Raw genomic sequence first — 13165 nt, 5'->3', positions numbered from 1 at the left:
GTGCATGTGGGCTGGAGGATCTGCAGTTATTTGGCTAGAAGGAGAATATCCAGGCCAGTGATATGTAGGCATCTGAAAGGTTGTATTGGTGGAGAGCGATTAGATTTGTTCTGCTTGGTGGAGTGTATGCCTTGGGATGTAGTGAATTCCCCATCCATGAAGGTCTTCTGGTGGAGGCTGTAAATAGCCATTTCTCAGTAATGTTATAGAGAGGATTGCTGCTCAGTTACAGGTCAGATCAGGTGACTTCTTAGTTACCTTCCAACTCTGAGATTCCCTTTTCTGTGGGTAATAGGAAACTCATTTTTTTCTTAGAAAATCATTAGGGCATGTGTGTTTCATCATAGAAACCATTTTTTCACATGTTTCCAGTTTGCCTGAACTTATTATATAGCACAGGGGACTCCAAGAAAGTAATCATTCAAGTCTTCTTTCAAAAATATTTATGAAGCACCTACTATGTAGATAGAGCTCCTGTGCCACAAGCACAGATAAGCATAATAGCCAGCAGTCCTCCTTACATGATTAGTGTTTTAGACAATAATGGACAGAGTACAAGGGGAGATCTAAAGAAAAAGACCTGTCCTAAAATGAGGGATCAGGCAAGTTTTCCCAGATTAGGGGATGTTTGATGGGAGTTAGACGGCTTGGGTAGGAAGTGAGCAGGCTCAGAGAGAAGAGGGACATTCTAGGCAAAGGGAAATATTTGAGTAAAATCAAGGAAACAAAGACTATGTGGCCAGTTTGGAGGAAAGGGGTCAATAGTGTACTGTGGCTGAATCAGAGTCTGTGGAGTTGGCCATAATGGTATGGGGCTCTAAACAGGTTGGGTTTGATTTGGTTTGGTTTTGTCACGGCCCCTTTGGCAGTCTGGTGAAGCCTATGGACCCTTTCTCAGAGTCTTACTGTAAATAATTGAAGGAAATATACTACATTTTAGTTAGAGATTAATGAAAATAAAGATGTTATTTTTCCCATCCAAGAAATCTATTCATGGACCCCATATAAGAACCTTTGATCTAAAGGCAGGGCGATACCATGTTGTAAAAGGCCTTCAGTAGCTAAGCAAAGAAATTTGAACTTGGTAGACAAAAGGCAGACCCTGAACGTTTCTGAGCAGATCAGAGGAAAGACTTAGTAGGAGAGGATTGCAGTAATTGCAGCTTGTGGTAATGATGCCCTGCTCTATACTCATGCCCTGTACTAGAGAAGAGGAAGCAGCTATAAGAGATTGAGGGGTGCTTAGTAATAGACCAAGATCAAGAAATAAAGGAGAAGAAATCATCAAAGGGCACAGGGACTATGAGGTTTCAGACCTGGCTGACTAGATGGCTCCACAGGCAGAAATAGAAGGAAATACTCAGGCTTTGGGAAAATAAAAGCTCAGGTCTGGGCATGATGACCTTGAGATAGATTTTGGTGGGACATCCAGGTAGAGATGTCCTTGAGCCAGCTGGTGAAGCCAGGCATGGCACAGGAGCCTTGTCAAGGCTGTAGGTTTTTAGAATTCTAGATATCAGAACTAGAAAGGACCTCAGAGGCCATCCAACATAACCTAAAATTTACAGATAAGGAAACTGAGGCCCACCAAGGTTAAATGGCTAGTCCAAGGTTACCCAGACAGTAAGAGACACAGACAAGTTTTAACTTCATTCTTCCGACTCCAGAACAAGTGCCCTTTTTATTGTCTAGTGCAGGAGCCTTGAGGTCACCTATGGCTCTCTAGGCCCTCAAATGAGGTCCTTTGACTAAATCCAACCTTCACAGAACAAATCCCCTTAATAAAAGATTTTTTTCTGTAAAACTAGGACTCAGTCAAAAGACTGCACTCAAGGATCGGAAGGTCACATGGAGCCTTGAGGCCACAGGTTCCCCTGCCCTGATTTAGTGTATCTGTCATGCTGCCATCCTCAGAAGGGATGACAAAAGACTGGAGGACAAGTTCTTTGGGAAAACCCATTTTAAGAAATCAGGAAAACAACCAAGTTGCCAGGAAAGGAGACAGAAGCGAGACCGTTATAGAGGTAGCAGGACAGGGGAGGGAGTGGACAGCTTTGTTAAAAATAGCGAGGAATGATAGCTGTAAGAAAGGCCATTGAGATGAATGAAGATGACCTTAGCTAGTGATGGAGGTGGAAACCTAAGTGTGAGCATTTGAGAGACAGTGAATGGTGAGGAAGGGAAGCGCCGGGTGTAACTTTTATCAAGATTAATAGTGAAAGGGAGGAGAGAAATGGGACCAGAACTGGTTAGGATAGAAGACTAAGGGAAGGGGAAGTTAGTTTGTTTTTTAGGATGGGGTGAACCTCAACATCTTTGTAAGCACGTAGGAAGAGCCACTGACAAAAAGGAGACTGAAGGTGCTTGGGTGGGTGACTGAAGCAGTGGGCTCAAGGGAAGAAGTCATTGTGTTGAGAAAGTTAAGGAATTAAAAGGTCAGCTCCAGTTCTCAAACTTTTTGGTTTCAGCACCCCTTTACATTATTAAAATTTTTTGAAGACATGTGCCTCTCCCCTTAGAATTTTTTTTGTGTTGGTTGTATCTACCAATACATATTAGAAATAAAATCATTTTAATATTATTTTGAGAATAGTTTTTACCATACAAACCCCTTGAAAGGATGTTAGGAATCCCCTGGGATCCCTCGATCACACTGTGAGAATCATTCAAACTGAAGGAAGCCCTGCTGTAGTGTCCCTGACAAGGGGGTGCCCAGCCTCTGCTTTAAGACTTCCAAGGAGGAACACCCCCCCCCCATCACTTTGGGGTAGATCTCCTTGTTAGGAAGTTTTCCCAGAGAAAGTGTATACCTAGAATGGAAAGTGTATGGAGAAGAATTGTAGGAAGTAATTCCTGAAAGGCAGATTAGAGCACTCTGAAGACCCAGCCACAGGCTCCATATTTTTTCCTAGTAAGAATGGAGAGAGAGCAGGGGGATAATAGAGTAATCTCTGTGCTTTCAGATTAATTTGGCATCTGGGTGAAGGAATGGGGGGAGGGCACTGCTGATTAAAGAGCTGTAGAACAGGGAAACCTTTTAGGCTATTACAATGGTCCAGGGAAGAGATTTTGAGGTCCTGAGCTAGGGGTCATGGCATGAGGGAAGAGGAGAGGAAGGATATGAGAGATGGAAGGAAGAAAATTGATAGGCCTTAGTAAGTAATTGGCTAGAGGGGTTAGGGGAGAAGCAGAAGTTAAAGGAGACTGAATGGTGACCACTGCTAAAGAAATGTGGAAGTACAGAGGATGACTGAGTTATGTGGAAAGACTATGAATGCAGTGTTGAACTGACCAAGTTTGAGGTGCTGGTATGACATCTAGAAAATGAAATATAACAGGCATTTGCAAAGCTGGAGTTCTGTGGAGAGTTTGGGCTGGAGATAGAGATTAAGGGATTGTCATCTGGGGAGAGATGACACAGGAAGCCAAGAACAGGACCTGTCACTCACAATCATCTTATTAAATAGGGACCTCCATTTTACAAAGGGAGAAACAGAAAATGATCAGTAGGTAACAGCAAAAAGGATAGGAAGAATGGTTTGTCCACACAGATTTCATGACCTCCAGGAGGAAAGGTCATCGAGAGATGGTGATGGAAGAATGATCTAGAAGTGGCAGTATGTCACCCCTACTTGCCCATTGAACTAAGAAAAGTGAGAGTGCCCTCCAGTAGAGTTTTCAAGGGATTTGAGGGTCCCTAGGGAGAGCTGGGTTTTGCTTAAAGCACAGACAAGTTGGTTGAAAAGCTTGAAGGTATAGTAGATGTTATTAACAGTGGAGTGGGGTTCCAGAGTTTATAGCAGAGCTGGCTGTAAGATAGGTATATCTTTAGGAAGTAGGCGTGAGAAGTGCTGATTACATTAGATGGGAGGGAGGAGTAGGGAATAACATTGAACAGAGTGGGGCCAAATTATGCTGATCTCTGAACACCAGAAAAAATTCTGGATTTGATATTTTAACCAGTAGGGAGTCATCTAAATTCTTGGGCAGGAGAATAACATGATAATGACAGAGTTTTAAGGATATATTTCGGCAGCCGTAGGTAGGATGGGTTTGAGTCTCCCCACTGGAGATGAGGAGATCAGTTGAAGAGGTTGTGCCCAGCGTCTCAGTGAGCTTCTGGAGCCCTGCATCTTGGCTGGAGAGAAAATGGACATGCGTTTGGAGTGCTGTCAAATGGAACAAAGGGAATGGATGATAAGAATAAGAACATGCTGAGGTTTAAATCAGCTAGATTTCTACATTGTAGGTTGGTTTTCTTTGTTAAAATTCCTTCTCTTGTCATCAATATCTATCTGAAGTCGTTTTTAAAAAGAATGTCAATATAATAATGTTATCCTTGAGACTGTGACCTCAGGCCCCTTAAAGTTCTTTGGTGCTAACTCAGTCTCCTTTGATAGGGTCTAAAATACGAACCTGCCAGATCTCTCAAAAGGAATAGGGCATGAGAGAGGAGAAACGAATGGGAGGAGTTGGCTCCAATGTTGAGAGTTAAAGCAGCCACCAAGACTCTTCAGGATGAAAAGAATGGTCTTGTGAAGGATGCTCTTTTTATAGAATTGCATTAGGTTCACTAAGATAAGTAGTGCTTGAAATCAAACATATGTTTACTTATTAAAAAGAGTGTTGGGTTTCTTTTTAAGCCCCAAGTAGTGATTCATTTAACGGTGGGCAGTGAGCAAAGATCTTTGATGCTAAGCAGGAGCTACAGCTTGTTTTTCTGGTGTAAGTGAAATGAGATCAATTCCCTCTGATGTTCTTTTGGGTTCCATCTGAAGTACTAGGAATGGTCTGGCTGCTCTTCCATATAGAAGTCAGGAGGAAATGCACTTGGGCTGTAGGGCAGTGATTAGGTTAGAGCAAACCTGGCCCTTAAGACCCCAAGTTTAACATGGTAGTGTCTCACTTCACTGACAGGATTTGTTTTCCCTGCATGGGGTAGATTAGGAATTTCCCTGATCACAGACAGGTGAGTGGATTAGTTGACCTCTCAAAATACTTCCAACAGTAGGAGTCCTTTGTTCTGTGAGCCTTCCAGCTCTAATAGGACCGTGGCAGCTTAAAATGCATCTAGTGCTACTGTGCTCCCTACATTTTTACTCTTTTATGGTTGATCAAACTCTGGCAATTTCCTTTCTTATTTATTATTTTTTCATACTCTTTAAAGTAGAGGATCTTAAACTCTTCGATGTCCCAGATTCCTGTGATTTGTAAAGTCTTTTATTCTGAGATCCCCCTTCTCAGAACAGTATCTTTAAATGCACTAAATAAAATACATAGGAACTACAAAGGAAATCAATTATATTGAAATATAGTTATCAAAATATTTTCTGAGAATTCACAAATGCCAGGTTAAGAGCCCTCTCCCCCACCCCCATACACACACTAGAGTGGCCAGAAACCATATCACATTATAAGCTACATTCAGGGGACATAAAAGGACAGAGGAATATGCTATTGAGTCTCCTTTCTCCTGTCCCACATATGTGTGCATATATATATATATATATATATATATATATATAGATATATAGATATATGTCTAGGATAGCCCATCTCCTAAATGTGAACTTTGCCTTTTGAATGTGTCAGAATGAATTTTAAGGGACTGTGCACCAGTGTGAAATGAATTGTTTGTAATGCCTTGTGTTTTACGGAAACGTGTGCTGTAGTTGGCTTTCATGTTTTCCTTTACTTTGCCATCATTAGAACTAGAACCTTCCACAATAATCACCAGCCCCTTGCATTGGGGCAGGGAGGAGGGGTGCAAGGGGGAAGGTGTTCTGCATTTTGTCTGGAAAGGATAATATGGGAGGTGAAAGTTTTCTTTATAAGCCTCTTTCAACAAGGTGACTATTTTTCTGTTTTTAGCACAGTTTATTAGTCATAACAAAATTAGATCAGGTACTAACTATAGCATAAAACTCTCCAGGTCTTGCGTAGAGATTCAAATTTTAGATCCTCTTTTGATGGTCCAGAGATTCTACAGTGATATCTTCTGGTGACTAAGCAGAGGATTGAAGAATCATTTAGTTGTTCCAGACATGATTTTTTTTTAGGGGGCAGGGAGATAAACTATACACTGGGCTGTTTCTGTTTTTGACACTTGGCTAGGAATCTTTGTATTGTTGCTCAGGAATGTGAATGATTGGCATTTTGAGTGGTTTCTTTGGGCGAATATTTCGGTTAATTAATGGAAGGCTTGGTCTTTTTTTTTTTTTTGGCCAGCTCTCAAGAAGCCAGAAGACTCTATGTTGCTATGGTTATTGAATTATTTCAGTTGCATCTGACTTGTGACCATTTGGGGTTTTCTTGCTAAAGATACTGGAGGGATTTGCTATTTCCTTTTCCAACTCATTTTACTAAGGTGAACAGGGTATTAAGTGACTTGCCCAGGGTCACACATCTAGTAAGTGTCTTGGGAAGATGAGGCTTCCTGAGACCAGGGCCAGCACTCTATCCCATGCCACCTAGCTGCCCATAGAAGACTCTGTAAACCCTAGCTATCATGAGCCTTTCTTGTTTGTTGGGACAGTTAAGACTAGACTTCACACAACTGAGAAGATCCCTTACCCTGAGATCCTAGAGGGAGGTATCATTTCTCCAGAGGTGTCAGTTTGTGTCTTGGTTACTCCTGGTTTGCTGGAAGCAGAACTTTGAGTCTTGCTGAGTGTTTCTAGGAGGCAATCTCATTTGTCCAGTTTACCATCTTTTCATGGTCATGAAATGGACTTGCCATCACTGGAAGATGGGATGGAGGTATTCACATGAAAGAAAGGTCTTTACAGAGGCAAATGCAGGAATTTCAGGGAATGCCCAGGCTGGCCTGGGTTACCAGGCAGGAGCAGAGGGGCCAGTGACTCTTGCACTTCTCACTGGGTTCATTTTTTGGCCAGGATTCCAGTCAGGTTATTTCTTCTCATCACCACGGGCCTCGTTCCTGGGTGTGCTTAGAAGGCCGCTGCCAGCGCTGCGTAGCAGCAGTTTTTGAGTCTGGGAGCTCAACTAGTTAATCAGTTTTTTTTTTTTTTCTGGAGGGTTGTTTTTGCTTCTCAGCCATTTTTTTCAGTGTTGGGTACCTAGGATGTCAGAAATATTTGACTGACTTGAGGAAGGACAGGAAGTAGAGAGCTCACCACCACCGTGGTGTCAGTCTGTCTTGAAGCTCCCTGAGGAGAAGGCCAAACTTAGAACATTGTGGGCACTAAATGCAGGATCCTGTCTCACGGCTCCTGTAGAACATCCTGGTTGGCAGTACAGATGACTGCTTGAGGATGAAAACTGGGTAATTATTCACCTTACTCTTGATTTGCCTAGGCAAATGCAGAATTTTACACACAGAGATCCTCACGAAATTGAAAGTTGGCACCACATGGTAGTCAAAATCAGCAGCTCCACTGTGAAGCAGTGTGCCACGACAGTGTATGGCCCAAAAAGACATATAAGTAGATTGTCCCCTAACCTAGGAGGGCTTGTTTGGCATGAAGAGAGTCTCTCCTGGCCTCTCACTGCCCGTGGGCACTCAGGGAGCTGCCTTTTTGCTGGTGGGAGTTCCAGGAATTGGTTTCCCTGTTATAAAGTCCCGAGGCAGAGCCAACTCCCAGATTGCCTTGCCTCTGACAGGGCAGTCACTGAGTCTCCACGGCATCTGAGGACCTTTCTCTGCAGAGTCTTCTTCCCCTGACAAGCTCTGAGATAATGGGGAGGCTCCAGGGGAAGAGGAGGGAGAGCGCCTGGGGCCCTTCGACATGGCATCGTAGACATGTGAGAAATGAGGCATGTGTGCTTTGTCGTGCGCTGCTGTCGCTGCTTCTCTTTAACGTGAAGAGATCAGCACCGTCTCCAGTGCTCTTGCACCTGCTCCACTCTGCAGTGTTGTGTGTGTCCTGATGTTCTCTGATGTGTGATTCCAAACATGCCCTGATTGATGACTCTTCTCTTTGTGTCCCAGAGAGTTTTCAAAGGAAAGAGAGAAGGCCAAAGCCCGGGGGGACTTCCAGAAACTCCGTGAGAAGCAGCAACTTGAAGAGGATTTGAAAGGCTACTTGGATTGGATAACTCAAGCAGAAGACATCGACCCCGAGAACGAGGATGAAGGGGGAGATGAAAACAAGCGAAGCAGTGAGTACCGACCTCCCTGCTCCCCCCCTCCAAGAGGCTGAATCCAGTAGGAGGCTTGGCACACTGAAGAGGCGTGTAAGCGCGCACACAGACATGCATACACGCACATGCACACACAGGTGTGCACGCACACGCATGTGTGGTTTTCCTCACCGGTAACGCAGATGTATACTGTCTGTATGTTACCCCTCAGGGGGCCCTTTCTCTTCCTTCATTTCACAAAGGACAGTATTCACTCTGGTCCTACATTTTGAACTCCCTTTGTTTTGAATTTCAGTTTGGGGAGATGTATTATCAGATAATGCATGCAAAAGCACTTCAGCAATTATAAGGATTTATATGTACCCTGTAAGAAGTTATTTTTATTTTTATGTGATGTTGTTTCTGAGGGATGTCTGGGATGTACCAAAGGCACATCTGTCTTGGTGACTAAGCTCAGCCTTTCCTCTTTCCACCCTGTCAGGAGGTCTGGCAGAATCATTGCTGTGGCTAGTCTGAACAGCCCTTTGGGTGGATACAGCCAGCGGGGGCCACCTGGGACAAAGATGGCTCCCTCCAGGTGTGAGGTCAGGGTGCTTCTGTGCAGTAGGAGGCAAGTGCTTCCACCCTCGGGCAGCGCTGCTTCTAGTTTGCCAGGAGGCCTTGGGGGAGTCATGAGGACAGTGTTGATTTTTGTATGTGCTCTGAGGCTACAAAGCACTGAACACGGCTGATTCCATTGGAGGCTCATGATCACCTTGTGAGGAGGGCTCTCTGGGCACCCTCTGTGGCAGTGAGTGATGTGACTTTACCTGGCTGAGCCGTGTTGTTGCTGTTGTTTTCAGTCATGTCCACTCTGTGACTTGTTTTGGGGTTTTCCTGACAAAGATACTGGAGTGATTTGCCATTTCCTTCTCCATCTCATTTTGAAAATGAGGAAACTGAGGCAAACAGGTCAGTTGCTCAAGGTCACGCAGCTAGTGAGTGTCTGAGGCTGGATTTGAACTCAGGAGGATGAGTCTGACTCCATGCCTGGCTTTCTGTGCACTATGATGCCACCTAGGTCACCAGCTGTAGTTTTTCTGATGAAATGAATGCCCCTCAGGCCTTGCCACCCTATCCTGGGCCCCAGGCCTGACTTATGAGCTCCTTGAGAGGAGGATGGTACAGCTGACCTTTTGTTCCTGTGTCCCCCGGGCTGAGGCCGGAGCTGGAACTTGGGAAATACTCACATAAGAGTTAGAGGCAAGAGCTGAACCTTGATCTGGTTCCTTCTTGTAGTTGCTCCCTGTAGCCTGGGAGAAGGCAATTTGGGTGGGAGGCAAGTTCTGAGTCAGCCCACAGACATTTATGAAGCACCTTCTGTGTGCTGGGGGCTGGACCCATGGCACATAAAGACATAGGGAAATAGCCCCTGCCTCTGTTGGGAGGCCCCAGGATGTGCTCATGAAAGAGGCTGGGATGTAGCCCAGTAGAGGCTAAGAAATCTCCTCTAATCCGCCAGTGGCCATTGATTTAGGCAAAGGAGAAAGAAGGAATGGTACAGACATCAGGACTCAGCCTAGCAGGGGTCTTAGGTTTTGATGCCCAGCATCCCTGGACTAATGATGGCTAACATTTATATAAAGTGTTTCCACTGAGCCAAGCACTTGACAGTTATTATCTCATCATCTCACAACAACCCTGGGAGGTGAGTGTTGCCTCATTTTTACAGGTGGGCAGACTGAAGCCCACTGAGGGTAAATGACTAGCCTAGGGTCACATAGCTAGTAAGTGTCTGAGGTTGGATTTCAAATTCCGATCTTTCCAATTCCAGGCCCAGTGCTCTACCCACTTTGCTACCCAGCTGCCCCTTAGAAGAGTGAACCAGGGCTGATGATGATTCAACCAATGTAAATTAGTCACTGTTGTCAGCCCAGATATTTCTTGACCACAGAAACAGTGCTGTGCATTTCCAGTAGACAGGCTTTTCTCCTTCCTGATGAAAGGCCTGGAGAAGTGTGGCTGAGACATTTGTAATCTGTGTGCTTGGCAGCAAGGACAGAAGGCATACTTTCAGGACCTAAGTCTATTGGAGGTCTGGGAACCTGGCTAAAGAAGTCGGCCCCCCAGAAGGTCAAGGTCATTTACTTCAGTGCCCCATAATGGAATCTTCTCTCCTTATGTTGATGCCCTTGATTGACTTGAGAAAATGTGTTCATGGAGAACAATGATGGGGTGAATTATAGACCAAAATTTACCTATGTTTTGGGCTGTTTCCCAACCTCATGTGATTCTGTGTCTCACTTATGGCTGAGTCCCAATTGTTGCAGCACAATATAGGGCTGGGGAAGACGGTGGGAGAGTCCCTAGATTCTTTGGAGGAAATTAATTTGGGAGATGTGGGGAAAATGGTGGGGTAGGATTTTGGAAAAGAGTCAATAAAGGGATTAAAAAAAGAGGAGAAGAATGAGAGAGGAGAAAATCCTCCAGAAAGGAGAGGTGCTTTCAGATCAGAGACTGTGTGTTTGTGGTTTGACAAGTCCCTTGCAGGGCCTTGATTTGGAATGGTGGAGAGGAGGAAGAGGACAGAGAACAGGGCCGGCTAGGCCTGTATCTGCACCCCAAGATACAGGGTAAGGGCTGCTGGGAAAGCCCGTGAGGAACCGTCCTGGCATCCTGCTAGCAAAGCATGTGTCTGGCATATGCTTGGCACCTCGGCTTGGCTTAGGCTAACACTTAAATGGATTTTTGTGCCTAGAGGTATGTGCCCGCTTGTAGTTGGGCAAAATGACCCCTGAGGGGGAGAGACTAACCAGCAGGGGATTCAGAGAAGCCCTAGAACATATAGCAAAGAGTAATGTATTTGTTTCCTATCAGCCCAGGGTTTCATAAATAAAATTCACTTACACTCAAAGAAAATTGATGTGTTCTTTGGATGGTAGAAATTAAGAACAGGGCATCTGTATTTATAAAATGTTACTTGATTTTTTTTTTTTTGCTTTTTGGAGGGGGAAGGCCGAGCAATTGGGGTTGAGTGACTTGCCCAAGGTCACATGGCTAGTAAGTGTTAAGTGTCTGAGGTCAAATTTGAACTCAGGTCCTTCTGACTTCAGGGCCGGTGCTGTATTCACTGTACCACCTGGCTGCCTCTGTTCCTCAAATTTTTAATGTCATTTTAGTCAACCTGTTTTCTCCTGGTTCTTCAGAAAGCTTTAGTGTTTAAACTAAAGCAGATTTAATCCCTGCCAGGCTCCCCATAGATACCCAGCAGTTCTTCATGTTTAGGTAAAATATCCTGTCTATTTATTTTCTCTTTGTAGTAATGGTTTGAGGTTCTCTTCCCTGTGCCCCCATTTTCTGGTTTGGGGCACTCTTACTGACCTTTTGAAATTAATGAACGTTAATGGACCTCCTGGGCAGCCTTCTCCAGAACGCCAATTTGCTTGTTTCATAGACACCAGGAAATAGAATGCCTCTTTTTGGTGGCCTAGTTGCCATTGATGGGAGCTGCTCTCTTGAGGCTGTGGCATTCCCACGGGCTCTGGGCTCATTGAGGATGATCTTGGCATTGTGTAACTTCATTAAAAATATTCTGGTGCCAGGGACCTGGTGTGTGCTGTGGAGTTTGAAGTTAGCTCCTATCCACAGTTATCTGAAGGGCCAGAATTTTGTAAGAGTCTGGAGAGCTGAAAATCTTTTAAAGGAGAACAGTAACAATATAGCACCATGATGACCCTCAAAAATGCATATTTAATAACACAAAGAAGGAAAGAAATAAAGCCTGTAAAAAATCCAGTAAATCACCTGAATTAATGTTTTAATTGGTGTTCCAGATACCAGGACTCTATCTCAGATAGAGGGATATCACATTTCCTGCTTTACACTGATGTTTGTGCTTGAAGTGATTAACTGGCTTAATGTTGAGTCCAAAATAGAAAATTTTTTTTCACATGCCCTTTTTCTTTATTAAACTAATTTTGTTGGATGATAGGATTTATTGTGGCATGACACATTAAATATTATGCAACTCTTCAGATTTTCATAACCTTGAAGATTAGGCTTTTCAGGAAGTACTCAGTTACTAAACTCTGCCTAAAATAAAATTATTTACGTGACTCTAAGAAAAGAATAAGCACATGTTAGATGAGGAGGCAAACCTCTCTGAACAGAGATCTCAAAAGGCTGCGACCTCTAGAGAGATCCTGATTTCTGGGATTTTTCCTCTCATACCTCAGTTGAAGTGGAGAGGAGTCCCCTGATCAGAGCTGAGGATAGGAGTTCCTAGACCTTTTTTGTGTCAGTCTAGTGAAACCTTGGCACCTCTTGTCAGAATAAGGTTTTTAAAGGCATAAAGTAAAATGCATAGGGTTACCAAGGAAAATGCATCAAAATACAGTTACAAAATGTAAAAAAAAAGTTCACAGACCACTGAAATCTATCCCTGTCCCTTGGGCAGAATCTTTGATGTACAGTGAAAATTTCTCTGCATCAGCAGAGCTAGATTATGACTGTTGGAAATGTTCCCAAAGAAAGTTTTAGATGTGGTGCAATGGATGGAGCACCAGGCCTGGAGAGGAAGACCTGAGTTCAAATCAGACACTTCATAGCTGTGTGACCCTGGGCAATACCCTGCTTGCCTCAGTTTCCTTATCTGTAAAGTGAGCTGGAGAAGGAAATGGCAATCTACTCCACTGTCTTTGCCAAGGAACACCCCACATGGGGTCATGAAGAGTTGGGCATGACTGAAAGGGACTGGACAATAACAACACCATCCCTGACAGGCATACCCTCACTGCTCAGAAGCCTTTTTCCTGTCTTTGTGTATATTTAGGTACTTTGGAGCACCTAGGTAACTTGATTTTATTTGGGTACAGTGCTAACTAGTGCCTGGGTCAGACCACACCAGTACAATTGTATTTGAGCCTTGTGCCATGTTTTATCAAGGATATTGGTCAAGGCAACTTGTCCAGGGGAAGATGACCAGGATGATGGGAGGACTAGAAATGATGTCATTTAGGAATAAGTTAAGAGAATTGGAGACAACTGCAGAAAAGGTTGTTTAGGCAGAAGAAGAGGAAACGTT

General features: G+C 44.0%; 2 protein-coding genes across 2 annotated transcripts in view; one reads left to right on the top strand and one right to left on the bottom strand.

Annotated features, from left to right (window-relative positions):
* CACNA1D (calcium voltage-gated channel subunit alpha1 D) overlaps nucleotides 1-13165 on the top strand; it is a 368515-nt gene that overhangs the window by 203492 nt on the left and 151858 nt on the right. The window contains exon 9 of the mRNA XM_069084375.1: nucleotides 7952-8121. Coding sequence (XP_068940476.1) covers nucleotides 7952-8121 — 170 coding nt within the window. The remainder of the gene's footprint in view (nucleotides 1-7951; nucleotides 8122-13165) is intronic.
* TKT (transketolase) overlaps nucleotides 1-13165 on the bottom strand; it is a 495005-nt gene that overhangs the window by 438997 nt on the left and 42843 nt on the right. The gene's annotated exons all lie outside the window — the stretch shown is intronic.

Source organism: Petaurus breviceps, unplaced genomic scaffold (genome assembly GCF_028583685.1).
Source record: "Petaurus breviceps papuanus isolate PSGF00001 unplaced genomic scaffold, PetGlider_PUasm1.0 174, whole genome shotgun sequence".
NCBI classification, from domain to species: domain Eukaryota; kingdom Metazoa; phylum Chordata; class Mammalia; order Diprotodontia; family Petauridae; genus Petaurus; species Petaurus breviceps.
The sequence above is the reverse complement of the archived record's forward strand: the minus strand, read 5'-3'. Positions and strand labels throughout refer to the sequence as shown.